At 55.3% G+C, this 18091-nt stretch overlaps 1 protein-coding gene across 3 annotated transcripts in view; it reads left to right on the top strand.

The window, feature by feature from the left end:
* Window positions 1-1885, top strand: part of MED27 (mediator complex subunit 27) — a 204257-nt gene extending 202372 nt beyond the window's left edge. For all 3 annotated transcript variants that reach the window (XM_047768756.1, XM_047768759.1, XM_047768757.1), the window contains one exon: window positions 1346-1885. In XM_047768756.1, the coding sequence (XP_047624712.1) occupies window positions 1346-1480 (135 nt within the window). In that variant the 3' untranslated portion in view covers window positions 1481-1885. The remainder of the gene's footprint in view (window positions 1-1345) is intronic.
* Window positions 1886-18091: the final 16206 nt, after the last annotated feature.

Raw genomic sequence — 18091 nt, 5'->3', positions numbered from 1 at the left:
GTTCGGTCCCTGCCCTTGCTCAGTGGGTTAACGATCCGGCGTTGCCGGGAGCTGTGGTGTAGGTTGCAGACGCAGCTCGGATCCCGAGTTGCTGTGGCTCTGGCATAGGCTGATGGCTGCAGCTCCGATTGGACCCCTAGCCTGGGAACCTCCATATGCCGCGGTAGCAGCCGAAGAAATAGCAAAAAGACAAAAAAAAAAATACCGCCCGGCTCTTGATGGGCTCACGCAGCGGGGAGGCTGAAGGAACAGACCCAGGCTCGGAACGGTCCCCTGGTTGTGTCCCGAGTCGAGAGAACAGTTTCCGTCAGCTGGCTTCAGCGAGCACGTCCTTCTTGGGTGGATAGAGAGTCTTGTTTTCAGTAACAGCTTGCAATGCCCGGTTTTGGTAACCGACTTGGGGATGTGGGCAGGATTCGAGGTTGATCAGCACCAGAGCACACGTAGTTTAGCTGGATGATCCGCTGGCCTCCTCGTGTTTATTGCCGGAACTTCAAATACCTAGCTTGGGGCGGGGGCGGGGGGGGCGTGTCTGCCACCAGGAAGGCAGTGCCGATGGAGACAGAGGATCTGTGCCCGTCAATCTGTGCCCGTCAACCCGCTGACCTCTGAGATCTGAGATCGGCTTTCTCTTCCCGACATGGTCCGCGCCCCTGTCGCAGTGGGGTCTTGCCTCCCGAGCCGCCTGCTGCTGTGGTCTTGGGCTGGTGCGGTAGCGAAGCTCCTTGAGTGGGAGAATCGAGTTATGTTCGTCTCATGCTTATGCATGACGCCCAGAAGGACTCTGCACCCTGAACCCCTCGAGTGTGTACTTGCTGCTTATTACGTTAGTGGGTGGCGCCAGGCTGTCCCCGCCCTCCCCCCAGGGCTGTTGGGCCACCTTGTGACTGAGTGGTGACCTCTGAAATCAGATTAGAGAGAAGGCATGCAGCCACCGTCTGTGTGCGAAGCCTTTCTCCACCCATGTCCGCTAGCACCTCCGGGTGGGGAACAAGGAGAGGCAGGATCTGATATTCAGAGGACCCGGCCTGGCCTCGGAGATGAGGTGCGGTTGCCGGCTGCTTCGTGCCACTCCCCTGGGGGCGCTTCCTGCCTCTGGGAGGAGGGGTTTCTATTTTAAAACTCCCTTGGGTGGGCGGGGCCGGGCGGGACGCGCTGGCACTGGGAGGCAGCAGTGTTGTAACCTGGTGGATTCTGCATGTGGTGTGCGGTAAAGTCCCAGGGTCCCGCTTGGCGACACCACCAACTCCAGCTCTGTGTCCTGAAGATGACCAGGCTGGACAGGAAGGACAGCGGAACGCCTGGCCCCCATTGCTTTCATCTCTCCCATCACTTCTCTTTTTAGACCTGGTTAAGAAGTTACATAAAGCTGTTCCAGGCCCCGTGCCAGCGCTGCGGGAAGTTTCTGCAAGACGGCCTTCCCCCCACGTGGAGGGATTTCCGAACCCTCGAAGCCTTCCACGACACCTGCCGGCAGTAACCCGGCCCCAGCCCCCCATCCAGCACCTGCCCCAACGAGCCCTAAGTAGCATGATGGTTCAGACGTGTCTTCCCGGCCCGGACACCAACACAGCCCCCCGCTCCCTCTTGCAAAGCAGCGTGTCGTACGATAGGCCGAGCTTCTCGAGGAACAGATTCGCTCTCTGTTGATGGACTGATGATCCGCTGGGGGTGGACTGGGGAGGCTAGAGCAGACTCTTCAGGACCGGGCGTGAGGACTCGCCCCGGCCCGTCCTCCCCTGTGCATTCGCGGTGCTGGTCAGCCCATCCTCCCGGATCTACGTTCTAAGTCGTTTGGAGTTGGAATGAGCACTGGTGTCATGCCGAGTGTTTTGTTTTGTTTTGTAACTTATTTTTGTAAGCAATAAACCTTTTCTATCCAGGATGCAGCTCTGTCTCTTGTTTCTTAAAGCGTCTTTTACATTCACTTCCGTGAGCACGTGAGCCGATCTGGGCCTTTTGAAGGAAAAGACTTAGTAACGTCTGTGTTTGTTAGTTCTTTCCTTTTTGAGGACACATTTCCCTGCTTCTTGCTTTCGGGAGAGAGGGCAGTGTTGGCAAATATTCCATTTCAAGGACATGTTGGCGGCTTGAAAAATCGATTGTTCTTTCTGAGGAAAAGAGCGCCCAGATGTTTCATTTTACTAAACCAGTAACACACACATGTACCAAAGGGAAAGGGGGCCGCTGTGTTTCCAGCCAGAACGCATGGGAGCGGGCCGGACAGGTGTGCCTGGCTTGTTTGTTCTGTCTCATCCTAAGCATTACCATGAACAGATTCCAGCCCAGTCGGCTGTGTTTATTCAGGACCTTGACCCCAGCGTTTAAAGCCGTAATCTCTTTATACAAAGAAGTGTTGACCTGCTGAAAGTCTTAAGAAGGCTGGGGGCATCCCCTCAGGTCTCCAGCAGGCCCTGCCTGCACGACAAGTCAAGTTCTCTTTGCAGAGAGAGCCAGGGCGACGCTGCCTTCCGAGCTGTCCACAAGAATGCGTGGCTCCTGAGGTTCCCATTGGGGCTCAGCAGGTTCGGAACCTGACTAGCATCCATGAGGATACGGGTTAAATCTCTGGCCTCACTCAGTGGGTTAAGATTCTGGCGTTGCCACAAGCTACAATGTAGGTCAAAGAAGTGGCTCAAATCTGGCATTGCTATGGCTCTGCCATGAGCTGGCAGCTGCAGCTCTGATTCAACCCCTGGCCCAGGAACTTCTACTTGCCACAGGTGTGGCCCTAAAAAGGAAAAAGGGGGGGAAATGCATGTCTCCTGCCTGAGTTCTGGTACCACCTGGACCCTCCATCCCTACCCATACCAGGCTGAAAAGAGCCAGAGGGTGAAGAGGACTCAGTGAAGGGGCAGCCGCTCCAGGTGTGGTCCAGTAGCAGTGGCATCATGGAGCTTGTTAGAAACACAGGTCTTTAGGCCCCGCCCAGACCGGCTGGCTCAGATACTCTAGGGCAGGGTCCAGCAACATGGGTATCAGTAAGCCCATGGGCGGTGGATGTGGGCCTGGGTCTGAGAACCGCTGCCCTCCGCAGGAGATGGCCACACTCCCAGTGCCCAGTCTGGGGTGGCAGGGTGGGGTAATGCAGGAACATTTCCATACAGCAGGTGATTTTAGATTAAATACCAGGGTTTATCTCATCTAAGATGCCATCACTTGTAAGACACACCATTATTTTACAAACTCCTAAGGAAAGAAACAAACATGCTGCCAATTAAACTATGGCGCAGACTTTCATGATAGTCCTGTGTGACACGTGAATCAGTCGCAGCAGCCTGCCTTTGCTCTGAAATTTCTTTCATCTCTTCCAAGGGGGTTGGCGGCTTCTCCTGCCTCGAGTCTTACTGTCTAACGTGCGGCAGGCGATCCCATCCCAGGGCTCCTGGTAACAACACAGCTTCACGGATGTGCAGCTATCGTCCTTTCTTTGGTCTTGTGAGACCCTTGTTTGTTGCAGGAAAATCCAGAATTGAGGACACCGGGTGTGTGATAATGATTTGTCACAGTGCCGCACGTCCTTTTGAAGACATTTAAGCGGCAGGTAGACTGACCCCACGCAGGACGTAGGGGGGTGACAGCTCATATGAAGTGACGACAGTGTGACCAGCTGTGACCACGTTGGAGCACGTGCAGATGACAGGTACATCCTGCCTGCCAGCTGGCTGACAGCGTGCCACAGAGATGCTCGTGTGTGAGAAAACCAGCCCTCTGACGATGGGTGAAATCGTGGTAACAGGTAAAGCACATTGTGAGAGAGCTCTTTGAGTTTGTAACCAAAAAATCTGCATCATCCTAGTTGCAGCCAACCTGAGGGAGTCCTGATTGATTCCAACGCTCCCTCCACCTCCCGACAGAGAGAGAGCAGACCTTGCGTTGAGAGCCTTGGGCCGGCAATCATTCGAACTCAGATGGAATGACGTGGTGGTGGTTCTCCGGGTCACCTTCAGTGACGCCCGCCACGGTGGGCGATGATTTCCCATTTGCAGGAGAGATGAAGGGTTTCTGCTCTAAACTAATGTACTTTAGGGGAAAGGTGAGACCACTAAAAAATATGGAGCTCCCGCCATGGCTCCGCAGAAACGAATCTGACCAGCATCCACGAGGACGCGGGTTTGATCCCTGGCCGGGCTCGGTGAATTAAGGATCTGGCATTGCCGTGAGCTGTGGTGTAGGTGGCAGACGCGGTCTGGATCTGACGTGGAGGTGGTTATGGTGGAGGCTGGCAGCTGCGGCTCCAATTCTACTCCTAGCCTGGGAACCTCCATATGCCGTGAGTGCGGCCCTAAAAAGACGAAAGAAAGAAAGAAAGAAGGAGGGAAGGAAGACAAAGAGGGAGAGAGAAAAGAAAAGAAATAGCACGGGCGGAGCAGGGCACCAGCAAGGCGCAGGAAGCGGGCAGGCCGCAGCAGGGGGTAACGGGGCCGGGGCTGGGGCCTAGATCCACCTCCGGCTCCCAGTTGCAGGATTCAGGCCAGTGGCTCGTCCCCTGTGAGACCCTGCCCCCTCTTCTGTAAGGTGCAGGGCTGATAGCCCAGTGATGGCAGGAGGGCTGGAGGGGCTGGGGGCTTGTAGACGCAACAGGATTGGCCATGAATTCCTGAGGCCGGGCACCAGGTATGTGGGTGATGCCTGCTTTTCTATTTTGTTAAGCTTCTGCTAATTAGAAGGGGAAAAAAATACAAGGATTGAGTAGTCAACCTTCGAGTGTTCCCACCTCTGAGCTTCCCCTTCCTCTGTGCTGAGGGGAGGGTGCTGGGCTTGGAAAGGTAGGAGGGGCTTGCTGCCCAGGACTCCAAATGCTCGGGTTTAGAACCGTGAGAGAGACTGGCCTTGTGTCAGCCACTCAAACAGAGGACATATTGACCCGAAATGGGCAAAATAGAGGCTGGAGGTGGATTGGGGTCAGTTCCAGGCCGTGGATTGTGAGGAGGCTGGGGCCTGCTGCTGCCATGGGCACAGGCACGGCGTCTGGATGCGTCCTCTGGGGCCCGTGGCAGAAAGGAACATGGCTGTCAGGGAGTGTGCCAGCCGCCTGCTGCTCACACTGTCCGCAGGTGCTCCCTGGGCAGAGCCACGAGGTGTCTGACGCAACTTAATCCCCCCCCCCCCGGGCAGTTGGGCCTCTCCTGTGTGCCAGGCGCTTTCCCCACCTGTTGTTGGCTTCCAGGTGGGTCCGTGCTCTTTTCCCTGGAGGGCCTGAGGGTCCCACTGCCCACGTCACCAAAGTCCTCGGCTCCTCACCCACAAAGCTTCTGCCCCAGAGGCAAAGGCACTAACTGGTCCCTGCTCTGCCAGGTGTGTTGTGTCGAGAACGGCCTGAACTTGGAAACCTGTCTCACGGCGTCTCGCTGCGGGGACCTGTTCCCCCACGTTCCCCCACGTCACCCCCACGCTCTCTGCCGGCCCGGTCACCGTTCACCAGCCCAGCAGCCGTTAGGAATTGACAGAACGGGACGAGGAGGTCCGTGAAAGGTTGTCCAGATTTTTTCCCTGGGCTAAATCGGGAGCCGGCCTTTCGGTATCGAGTGATGTTTTCACACTTGACACACTGACGGAAAGCTGCAGGCACAAAAGGATGATCTTTCGGTGTCCATGTGCAAACTCTCCATCGCATTTAGAGCGTCGGAGTGTGGGCCTGATGCTAAATCGAGAGCCTTTTAAGGTCACCGAGCTGGGAGGGGAGGGGATGGCGGCCCCAGCCACCAGGACTCTCACCAGATCCCGAACCTCCGCTAGCTTGACGGGAGGCCTCGTTCGTTGCTAATGAAGTTCAAGTTCGGGAGGCGTCGTCGGGCCGTCAGGTCTGTGGGGAGAGAACAAAATATGACAATTCACCTTGCTTGTCTGTGCCTCCCAGCGTCCATGTCTCCCCTGGCCTGTCGAAGATCAGGGAGCTTCCACTGTGCTGCCTTTGACAAGGGACCGAGTCCACCCCACCTGCTGCCTTGGGGTGCGGCCGGCCGGGCTGTTCCATTGCAGCCAGAGCTCGTTCAAGGCCACCTGGTGTGCGCATCCCAGGTGCGCCTGCGCAGGTCATGGACAAGCCCGTCTTCCAGCTCGTCTACCCGGGGAATAATGAGGCTTCACTTTCTAGGACAGGCAGGTTTTTTTCTCCATCTCTGCCGTCCTTCCCCCACTCGCCTCCTCACCCCTGCTCCTCAAATGAGTGGAAAGGAGCCTCAAAACATCAGTCCCGAGTTGCATTTTAAATTGCAGGTTGGCTGCTCCCTATTATTAGTACTTGAAGAGATAAGCCTTCAAGTTCACAGGCACATCCCAGGCAGGGTGTCATCTTGGCACCTTTCGGATGATTAGTTACTCAAGAACAGCTCCAGCCTGTCTCTGTGCAAATCGAGTTTGAAATTGCAGCTGGAGATTGGCTGTCCTGGGGGGGACGGCGGGAACGAGGCTGGGTGCTGTCTAGTCCTGCCGGCAGCAGGCTTCGTCTGCATCGTGGGTCCCCCAGCTTGATGGAGACAAATGTGTGAGGTGTCCCTCTGCACAGGAAGGCCGGGGGCCCGAAGGTGACAAGGGGAGGCGGGATGACAATGCGAGGCCATGAGCTTGAGAGCCAGCCTGGGCCACCAGCAAGCTTCACCAGCCCCCTACTGGGGGATGGGTTCTTCCTTAATGCATTACTCATTCTCATCTAGCTCTTGGCTCTCATCTCAATCACAGGCTTGTTTTCTTAATTCCAAAAGGAATACGTGTGTTCCTTTCATAGAAAATTAGGTAATGTGGATAAGCAAAGGCAAGAAAATAACACCCCCGATTCTGCCAGCAGGGGACAGTCACCACAGCACTGTGGTCTCTGCCTTGCCAGACCTTCCAATGGACTCTGGATGCAGTGCCTGCACATTTTTCAGAAAAAAAGTCAGGTCTTTCTGTATACTATTTTGAAACCTGCTTTTTTTCCACTTAGCAAAGGCTAAGTTACTTCAACATAGAAGCCCCAAAACAGTGGCTTAAGGAATATAGACACTCAGAGTTCCCTGGTGCTTCGGCAGGTTAAGGATCTGGTGGTCTCACTGCTGTGGCTTGAGTCATGCCCCCCCCCCCAAAAAAGAGAATATGGACACTCGTTTCTCTTCCGTTTCTGTACTCCACCCTCTGGAGGGAGTGAGCACCTCAGATCCCAGAGCTGCTCTGCTCCACGCGGTCACACAGGGGTCCATTCCTCCATCCTCACCCATGTGACCTAGGATGTGGTCTGCGTGGTGGAGGCTGAGTCACAACACCTTCCCAGTTTACAGAAAAGGAAGACAGGACCCAGCACTGGCACATGTCCGTTTTCCACTTGAACTTCATTAGCAAGAACTTAGTTACACGGCAGACTTGGCTGCAGGGCTGCTGGGAGATGCAGTCTCTACCTGGGTAGCTGTGGGCCAGCAGAACCCCTTATTCTGCAAGAGGAGGGAGCAGCCTGCGCTACACACATGCACTCCCTCATCAGGGGTGTCAGCAGTGATGCCGCCCTGAGGCCTCTGTGTTCCTTGTTCACCTGTCCTTGGGTTTTGTGTTTCGGTGGCCTTCCACTATCAGATGACCATAGCAGGCAATGAATCTCTCTTGAATTTTTAGATTTTTATTTTGAAGTCATTATGGACTCTCAGGAAGTTGCCAAGATATGTATAAGAAGGTCTCGTGTACCCTTCCCCAGCCTCCCCCAGTGTTAATGTCTTGCACAACAGTAGTACAGCATTCCACCCAGGAAGCTGACGTTGGTACAATGCATAGAGCTTATCTGGATCTCCCCAGTTGTATGTGCACTCATGTATGTGCCTGCGTGTGGCTCTCCGCCGTTTTATCATGTGTAGCAGACATCTAACTTGCAAGACTCCCTCATGCCACCTCTTTCTGGCGACACACACCTCCTTCCCCATCTCGAAGCCCTGGCAACCCCTGATCTATCCTCCACCTCCAGAATCATTTCATTTCATGAGTGTTGTACACGTGGAGGTTGGCTTTTTTCACTCAGCCTGATTTCCTTGAGGCTCATCACGTTTGTTGTGTGCATTGGTAATCCATTCCTTTTAGTGGCTGAGTAATATTCCAATGGGTTCCATGCCTTGTTTCACCACTTACCCATTTATTGGAGGATGTTTGGTTGTTTCTCGCTTGTGGCCTTTATCAGTAACACCACTCTGAGCTCTCGTGTACGAGTGTCCGCATGGAAATAAGTTTCCATTTCTGTGGAATATATGTGCCCATGGGTATAGTGGCTGGATCATATAGTAAGTCGATTTTTAGGTTTAACAGGAAATGCCAAACTCCTCATTTTCTCCTCACGCTGGCGACGTGCACGGAATCCAGGTTCTCTGGGTCTTTAGCAGCGTCTGGGATCGTCCCTGTTTCTCACCTTGACCGCTTGGATGATGCGAAACAATACCCCGGGGCTGCTGCCATTCCTCCAAAGGCCGACGGCCTTGGACGTCCTTTCATGTGCTTCCCTCTCCGCGGACGACGCGCCCGGGCGAAGCGTCCGCGCGTGTCTGTTCCCTACTTCCTAACTGGGTTGTTTCTAAGGCTGAGTTTTGGGAGTTCTTTATATAGTCTACATCTGAATTCTTGGCAGGCGTGCGATTTGCCCATATTTTCTCCCAACTGTAGTTTGTCTTTTCATCCTCTTAATAGGGTCTTTCTCGCAAAGCAGATATACAGTTTCGATGAAGCCCAGTTGATCAGATGTTTTGTTTATGGGTTGTGCTTTTTGCGTGGCGCCCAACCCGTTGGGTTTTAGATTGGGTGTTGTTCAGTTGTTCCGCTGCAGGGAACAATGTTGGTCCCCCCCACCCTCCCTCTCTCTCTCCCCCCACCCCTCTCTCTCCCTGTCTTCCTGTCTCTCTCCCTCTCTCTCCCTCTCCCTCTCTCTCTCTCTCTCCCCCTCTCCCTGTCTCTCTCTCCCCCCCATCTCTCTCTCCCTCTCGCTGTCTCTCTTTCAGCAGGGACCTTATCCGCCTTCTCGCTCAGCCCGTGTATTTGAGAGTCAGGGCATCCCAGGCCTAGAGACCTGCCCTCACTCACCAGCAGGCCTGTGACAACAGGACCAGAACCAAACGCCCTCACTCATCATGTTTTCCACGTTCCCAAAACTCTTCTCAGGAGAGCACTTGACCTGCGTGTCAGAGTGCAGCTGGTCCCGCTCCAGCAGAGGAGGAGAAGGCCTTGGCCGTGACAGGCATGCCCGGGCCGGGGCGCTCTGCTAAAGCGTGGGGTGACCTAACGCCAGGGCTCCGCGCTCCATCCCCATGGCAGGAAGACAGCCAGGCTCCATCCTGCCGCCAGATGGGCAGCTGTGTGCTGCAGGCCTAGCACTTGACCAGGGCTGGGCGAGGTCACCAGGGGGATGCGGGGGAGCCTCCTGGGGGATGATGCGCCCCCCCAACTCCCAGCCTCCGGGACCGGCAGGGCAGGGAGGAGGGGTGGTAGATGTGGGAGCCGTTTGCTTCAGCAGCTCGCCCCGCCCTTTCCCACATTGTGCTCAGCACCTCCCCTCCCAGGCAGGACCCCACAGGCCCCCTGGGGGCCCACACTCAGGACAGGGGTTGTCCTCCCCCGCCACCCAGGCTAGGCTGGCCGTCACCTTCCTCTGGGAGGACCCCATCCTCAAACCTGGCCGGGGAGGGGGCACGGGGCTGGGGGAGGAGAGAGCCTCTGGTGCCAAATCCTTTCCTTCCAGAAAGCGCCGGACGTGCCCCCTCCTGGCCTCAGGGTCAGGTCGTTCTCTGCCCCAACCTCCTTCTCACAGAAAGCCACGTGGCTTGCTCTTTTTTTTTTTTTTTTGGCATTTATTAATCACATCCTCATCCAACCTATTTCCTCCTCCTAAACACCCAGCAAAACAGGTATTTCCTGGGTCCTTTGCCTCTAAGTGGGGCCAAGGAATGTGAGCAGAAGAGGCAGCTCAAAGAAGACCTAGGAGTTCCCTTGTGTTTCAGCAGGCTACGGATCCGGTGTTGTCATGGCAGCGGGTTGGGTTACTGCTGTGTCGCGGGTTCGATTCCTGGCCCGGGAAACTCTTGCATGTTACAGGCGTAGCCAAAAATACAAAATGAAAGACCTGCATTGCCCCTGCTCCACCTTCCTCTGCTGAGGCGCCAGGGGAAGCAGCACCCATCGGACTTAGGAGATGGTAGGATTCTGCGTCCCCAAGTCCCTTCCTAGTGCACCTGCCCAGGAAAGCCCCAGCCAGGATCCTCTGCGGGGGGGTTTTGTGCGGGGAATACACTTTTAACCCTTTTGCTGTGTTAAATCACCGGGATTTGGGTGTGTTTCAACAGCTGTTAGTATTACTTACCCACTAGTCACATAAACACACTAGAAACCAGGCCACAAGCAGTGAGAACTTGATAGACGGTCGAGGTGCCCGTCTCTCCTGCTCTTGTATCAGCCTGAGTTCCGATCCTCTTCGACGTCGTTTGGAAGAGATCCGTGTACGTGGTCAGCTCAGGCTGCTCTCTGGTCCCTCCGGGAAGAGCAGCCTCATCAGACAGGACGTCCTGGCCATCCGTATAAACATGGACGCCCTGTCCCTTCCTGCCCCCTCCCGCCCTTCTTCAGAGCACCGACTGCTGGCCATTCGTTATTTATCTTGTCATCCATCCGCCCACAGGAGTGTCAGCTCCGTGAGGGTGGGGACTGGGTCTTCCAGGGCACTTCCCTGTCTCCTTGCACACAGTAGGTGCTCAATAAATACTTGCCAAAAGTGGGACAGAATAAGAAAGCCGGGCTCAGGTGTCTGCTCTGCTCCTAAGTAGGTGACCAGTCCCTGGTCCCTCTGAGTGTGCTTTTGCCTCATCTGTGAATTGGACCAGTGACTCTGGCCGTCCAGGGCGGGAGTCCGGTGAGTGACCACATCAGATGTTTGTCATGCACCTACTGTGTGCAGGTGCTAGGTGCCTAGGATACAGATCTTGTAGCAGCCGAAGAGGGCCAGACAGTGAAGACAGCCTTGGGGGGGATGTAACTGCAGGCACAGCGCGGCTACTCTGGGGCAGTGGTCACCCAGGTGGGCCTGTCCCATCTTCTGCCATGGCCTTGGTGACACCCATTCATCTCTCTTTGCTCCCTCTGAGGAAAGGACTCAGAGAACGGAATCCAGAGGTTGGCAGCAACCCCCCGAGAGGGCCTCTCCTCTGCGGACGTGGTGAAGCAGCCTCAGCTGTGCTTCAAGCCCGGCTGTTAAGCGCAAGAGACGTGAAACGCCGTGTGGCGCACGGAAGCCCTCGAGGGGAACGTCGGAGTCTCGAGCCACCGCCTCTCTGCGCCTGATCCGATCTGCATTTCTGTGAATGTGCCACGGCTCCCGGCCTTGATTAGAACTGGCTCCCTTTCTTGCCGTGGCCTTTTGATATTTGACTTTGCACTCGATGCCCCTGAAGCTAATAGGCACTGGCCTTTCATTTCCAAAGGGTAGTTGCTCAAATTAATAATCGCCAAAAGGCCACAGTTAATTTGCTCCCCTTCCTGTTTTTCTGCATTAGTTTGCAAACCAGCAAAGTTAAAGAAAACTTCTGAGCATGAAAGGGTAGGGATCTAATTAGGAGGCAGGCAGGTAGTTCAAAAACTTTTCTGAGCACTTGCGGGCTGTAGCCAAAGGGTGGTTATGAGACCATAGCAGCAAGAGATGCTGCGTGGTCCGGTCCTAGCCACGTGCCTGGTGCACAGAGACCTGGGCAGCCTGTGAATGGGTCACTGTGTGACACCCCTTAACCTGCCTTCAGCCTCGGTGAGGGACCCCAGGCCAGACCATCTGCCCGGGGAAGGGGGGGCCCCACCTGGACTGTAGAAGGGCTGAAAGTGGCAAGGACCAAGAGTGGGTGCCTCCTTTCTCATATTATGGATACCGATGATCTGAAACAAATGGGATGAGATCTGTCTAGTTTGAGTTGTCCCCAAAGAAGGTGCTTCAGGGCTGAATCTTAGACCTGGGCCTGAGCATTTCCAGTCAAGCACCTCAGTGCAGAGGCCGAGGGTTCTCAGATCCCCCAACCTGAGGACCAAGTGCCCCAAGGCTGCCAGGGACACATCAGGGATGCTGTCCTGTCACCAGCCATATTTGCGAGTGGTGCCTGCCCCATGGGAGCCCATGATTGCAAGAATCCAGACACCGAGGTGGGGCCACCCTTCTCGCCTCGCCTTTGGGGAGGCAGCCCCTGAACCCTCTCATCAGTCCAGGCGTTTCTATTAGATTGTGTCTCATCAATCCACCCTCCCTTTCCCACTCCAGAGGAAGGAAGTCCCGGCCAGTCTTGGTATCAGAGACACACACACACACACACACACACACACACCCTACCTACTGCGGTTGGTTCAGGAGTGGGCATGGGGTCGAACCAAAGGCACACAGTTCTATCTTGCTGACGCACTAAAAGAGATGTACCACTATTTTCCATTGAACTTAAACTAGGGGCTTGAGAAGCTGCTGGAACCCAGAGCTGGGGGAGACCTGTGAAGGAACCTCACCTACTGCCGTAGAGCTTGGGCCAGAATGCAGGAGAGCCCGCGTCCTGCGGTGTCTGGGGTCAGTGCTTAACATGCTGCCAGCTGGCGGAGGAAGAGTGTTTAAAAGGCCCTGATCCATCGTGGAGATTAGGCACTGAAGGGTCAGGTTGGAGCCGAAAGGGCAGTATGTTGGTAACTGGCACCGTGAGCTCTGCTTTAGGCACCTCTGAGGCGTAACACAGGATCTTACATTCCTTTCCTGGTCTGATCTTTGCCCAGAGGCCGTTTTTTGGTTGTTTTTTGGTTTTTTGGGTTTTGTGTGTGTGGGTTTTTTAAAATCTTTTTAGGGCCACACCCAAGGCATATGGAGGTTCCCAGGCTAAGGTTCAAATCAGAACAGTAGCCGCTGGCCTACACCACAGCCACGGCAACGCCAGATCCGAGCCTCGTCTGCAACCTACACTACAGCTCACAGCAACACGGGATTCTTAACCCACTGAGAGAAGCCAGGTATCGAACCTGCATCCTCATGGATGCTAGTCAGATTCGTTTCCACTGAGCCATGACAGGAACTCCAAGAGGCTGGTTTTTAATTTGAGATTGTTTTGCCATCTGGAGGGGCTAGGAATGAGAAACAGTTTTCTTTTCAAACCTGGCAAGTTATGGCTCCTTTATAGTTCCTTTAAATTTACTTACAAACTGAAAAGTTTCCTTTTTAGCTCATAGGAGGAAGCAAGGCAGGTCCTTCATCAGGGAGCCTAGAAGTTTCCTTTAGAGGATTGCTGAGGAGTTCCCGCTGTGGTGCAGTGGGTTAAGGATGCAGCATTGCATCCATGCGCAGGTTTCTTGATTTCCACTTGACCTGGGACAGGGACAGTGTTGCCAGACCTCCCGCCACTGCATGAGGACAGCCCCCTTGGCTCCTCACTGCCCTTTAAGCCCTCCCCAGTGGCCTCCTGGAGCCCCCACCTCTAGATAAGAGGCGTGTCAAGACCGTGTGAACATGTTTTAAAACCAGAACGGGGGCTGCCCTTCCGTTTGCCATTCTTGCTGTGGGATGAGGACCGTAGAGGCCGCTGGCGCAGTGCAAGTTAGAACAGGGGCACCGCAGGGCTCCGAGCCAGCCCTCCGCCGCCTCCAGGCTTAGGGGACGAGAGCGCAGCAAACGTCTCTGCAGCCAGTTATATGTGTCTTCGTCCCTCGGGGCCTCAGTCCCAACACACCCCATGAACTGGCTCTTCTTGGCCCTGACCACGTTGGAAACATTCTATTTGTTCATGAAAGTATTTTATCGGTGTCTGTCTCTTACCCCGATAGGCGGGTTTTAAGCACACAGTAGGTGTATATTAGGAACCTAGAATTTTTTTTTTTTTTTTTTTTGGTCTTTTTGCCATTTCTTGGGCCACTCCTGCGGCACATGGAGGTTCCCAAGCTAGGGGTCGAATCGGAGCTGTAGCCACCGGCCTACGCCAGAGCCACAGCAACGCGGGATCCGAGCCGCGTCTGCAACCCACACCACAGCTCACGGCAACGCCGGATCGTTTAACCCACTGAGCAAGGGCAGGGACCGAACCCGCAACCTCATGGTTCCTAGTCGGATTCGTCAACCACTGCGCCACGACGGGAACTCCAAGAACCTAGAAATTTTTTTAGGGCTTGTTTCATGGTGCACTGAGGATTAAGATTTTCTCGGAGTTCCCATTGTGGCACAGTGGTTAACGAATCCGACTAGGAACCATGAGGTTGCGGGTTCGATCCCTGGCCTTGCTCAGTGGGTTAAGGACCCGGCGTTGCCGTGAGCTGTGGTGTGGGTTGCAGACGCGGCTCAGATCCCATGTTGCTGTGGCTGTGGTGTAGGCCGGTGGCTACAGCTCCGATTAGACCCCTAGCCTGGGAACCTCCATGTGCTGCGGGAGCGGCCCAAGAAATGGCAAAAAGACAAAAAAAAAATTGTAAAGATTTTCTCCCAAATCTCTCCCAAGCCATGGAGCCTAGGGTCCCAGTGAGGACGTCCCAGTGCCTTAAGGACAGTGGGACTAAAATATTGGGGTGCTGAGGGCCAGCTGGAGAACTGATTATACAGACATGGTCAGGGTAGGGTTTTGTTTTCTGTCTGGATAAACCTTACGGTTTTACAGTGAATAGCATAAATAGCCTCGTGACTTAAATGTCACAGTTTACATGACGAATTCCATGTACGTGTGACCTTCTGTCATGTTACATTTCCCCCCTTCCTGGGGGGCTTATGCTCCAGCATTGTCAGTCTCCCCCTCCCCTGCATTGCACTCAAGGTCAATGTCTTGTTTTGACCTGAGACATCATTTCAAATCGGGCTGAATGTATTCTGACTTCAGGAGGAGGGCAGAATCTGCTATTTGCCTTCCCCAGGAGCTGCCCTTTCATTCTTCTTCTTACTAGGGCTCCCAACTTGAGCCTGGGATAAAGACTCCATACCCCAGCTCCTTTACAGCTAGGAGTGGCAGTTGAGATGGGACTCAGGTTAGGTCCCACTGCTGGGCGGCGTTCTTAAGGGGGTGGTGAGAAGAGAGAGGTCTTTTCTGCTCCTTCCTCTTTCCTCCTGGGGGGAGTATGGACGCGATGGCTGGCCTCAAGCAGCCAAGCTGCACAATGAGGTAGAGGCCATGTGCCGAGGATGACACAGCAGCAGGATGAAGGGGTCTGGTTCTCTGGCAGCTTTGACATCCATCCCTGCTCTCCTTTTATGTGGGAGAAACTAGGATGTCTTGTTTCAGAAACCGTTGTTCTAGATGTTCTTTCTCTTGCAGCTGACTTCGATCCTGATTGACACAAGGGCATCTGATGGAAGTTGGCTTCTTAAAACAATCCTGTGTGAGCCTGTGTCTTCTCTCTCTCTCCCCTTCCTGGGGAGCTAATTGAGAACTCCAGATAATTTCTTCTTTTTGTCACAGCTACACCCCAGCCCCCGCCCCGCCCTGTGCTGCAAGCTCGCCTTCGTGCTCGCCTGGTATGTTGGCTGCCTCCCCCAAGATCATTAGCACCCCAATTCCACCTGCCTCTCTGCAGACTGGCACAGTTTTGGTTTCCACTGGTGTTCAACACTGCTAAAGGTTATTGACCCCATCTTTAACCAAGAAAAACATTTAATTAGCATGTTTCTGCCTCATAAAGAGAAAGTGGCTGCACATATGTGTTCTGAGTGGCAGCCAGCCCCGTGGCGCCCCATCTCCTCCTTGTCCATTGAATTTCTTGGCCGGCGATGGACAAATAGACCAGGCTGGCTCTTTTCATTCTCTCTCCCAGGTCTCCCTGTCCCCTCATGCATTTTTCATCTCCACTCACCACTCCCGAAACCCCCCTGCCCTGGGAACAGTATCGATCGGCTGATTAAGCCGTCAAGTCCCAGCAAACAGCTGTGGTTTTCTAACTCCAGCCCTCGCTCCTTTTCCTCCTCTTGTACCCCGTCCCCCCCCTTACCTCTTACCACCGGCGGAGGGCTTTTCCACATCCTGTGTGCCACTCACCTCCACATGGCCCTGCCTTTGAGATAATCAGGAAGATGGACTGATGGAGTTCCTGTTGTGGCTCAGTGGAAACCAACTCAACTAGTATCCAGGAGGATGCAGGTTCGATCCCTGGCCTTGCTCAGTGGGTTAAGGATCCAGCTTTGCCGTGAGCTGTGGTGGAGGTCACAGACAGAGCTCGGATCCTGTGTTGCTGTGGCATAGTCTGGCAGCTGCAGCTTCGATTCAGCCCATCCAGAAATTTCCATATGCTGTAGATGCAGCCCTAAAAAGCAATAAATAGATAAAAGATGGACTGAAAAGAAACCAGACCCTCAGTGTAGAGGCCACCTCACCTGTCATCTCAATAGACCATGTTGAGGCTTTTGTAAAATCAAGCCTCGGCCCCAGGTCCTCCCCAGGTGGGCACCTCCCCAGGGCTTCCTGAGGGTCCTGCCAGCGTGGTAGCGGACTCCCGGGGGCGAGGGACCAAGGGGAAGCAGGAACCCACAGTGGCTTTTACAACTTGGTCACCTGCGCTGTCTCTTTGTGAGAAGTGTCACTGAGTCAAGGGAAGGGAAGTAGGCCACGGGCGGCAGACACGCTGGCAGACTTTGTGGACACCGGCAAATGATCACACCTGCCCTCTGGACACAGATGGACACGCGAAACCTGCTCACCCTCTCCCAACCCCCCCAGAAGTCTCAGCCCATCGCAGCCTCAGCTCGAAGTCCTGATCGCCTCCTCCAGGCAGGACAAGGCTTCTCCAGGGAGACAGTTCCTTAAAAGCAGCTCCTGGAGTTCAGTCCCTACCACCTGAAGACCTGTGGACTGAGAGCCAAGTGATTCCCCCCACCGCGGGCCCGGGCCAAGCATGGGAGAACCACGGCGCCACCTGTCACAGCCCAAGCTCCCCGTGCGGTGCTGGACACCCAGGGGGCCTTCATACCTCGACAGCCAGTGAGCAAATGAACGAGCGGCCTGGGACCACTACAAAGAGGCGTGCCACCCTGCTTGGCATCTGAGTCCCCGCCCAGACGTCCCCTCCACGTCTGTCATTCCATTTACATGCCTCACTGCCCTTGTCTGTCTCCAAAACTACTTGGCTTATCTCCTGCTGACTCCCTCTCCCCCACAACCAGGTGGGTGGGCCCCCCAGGAACAAGGACCTGGGTCCTCTTGGTCACCCTGTGTCCCCTGCTCTTGGAGCAGGGCATGGCAGTTAGCACAGCTCACTGTGCGTCGTGGAGGGAAGGGTGGAGCCTTTGCTGGTTTATGCGGAGGTGAGTCCCGGATGCGGGACTGCGGAGCAGATGGACGGCCTCGGCGCCGTTTTTCCTGGGTGTGGTGATGGAAAGAATCTGTTCTTGAGACGCAGGCTGGGGTGTTGAGAGACAGTGTTAGGGTGTCTTCAGCTTGCCTTCAAGTGGTTCAGAAAAAACCCTGTGGGGATCTGCAGAGAGAGAGAGAGAGTGGACCAGAACCGTCCCGCAGGCTGCCAAATGCGAACTACTGGCGAGGCTAGGCGAGCGAAGGGTGCGAGATGCTTCTTTAAACGTTTCCATAGGTTAGAAATTTTCAGAATAGAGAGTTGGGGACAATGACGCACAAACGCTGGATAAGCCCGGGGCCTCTGCCTCAGGAACTGGCTCAGAGGAGATGGGAGAGGGTGGACGTGGGGGCGCGGAGGATGGAGAGGGGACCGTGCAGAGACCGGCGGTGAGAGGAAGCTGCCCGCGGCAGCCTCTCCCATCCGCACACGGAGGCGGTGCGCTGGGAGCAAGGGGCTCATGGGGGCAGGGCCTGGTGCTGCAAGGCCAGCCCTCAGACGTGGCCCAGGGGGCAGACGTGGCCCCGAGACGCCCCCAACCCTTGCTCACCGGCGTGCCTCTCCCTACACCCCTTTCTGTGCCCCTAGGCTCCCTGCAGCCGCGTCCTCGCCCCGCCGCCCCATCACTCTCCCTCAGTGGCTCCAGGGGGCCAGCCCAGCGTCCTGCCTGCCATTTGGCCCCTCCCTTGTCCATCACCCTGAGCTCCAGACTCTGCCGCGGGCGTCTGGCTGGCTGCTCTGGGGCGCTCGCCCTCCTGCCCCCCAGCCCGCACACCCGCGCTCCCCTCGCCCGGCCCCGCCCCTCGCCCGGCCCCAGCCCTCCTGCTCCCTG

This window comes from Phacochoerus africanus, chromosome 2 (assembly GCF_016906955.1).
Source record: "Phacochoerus africanus isolate WHEZ1 chromosome 2, ROS_Pafr_v1, whole genome shotgun sequence".
In the NCBI taxonomy this organism is placed as follows: domain Eukaryota; kingdom Metazoa; phylum Chordata; class Mammalia; order Artiodactyla; family Suidae; genus Phacochoerus; species Phacochoerus africanus.
This window is presented reverse-complemented; position numbering and strand designations above follow the sequence as displayed.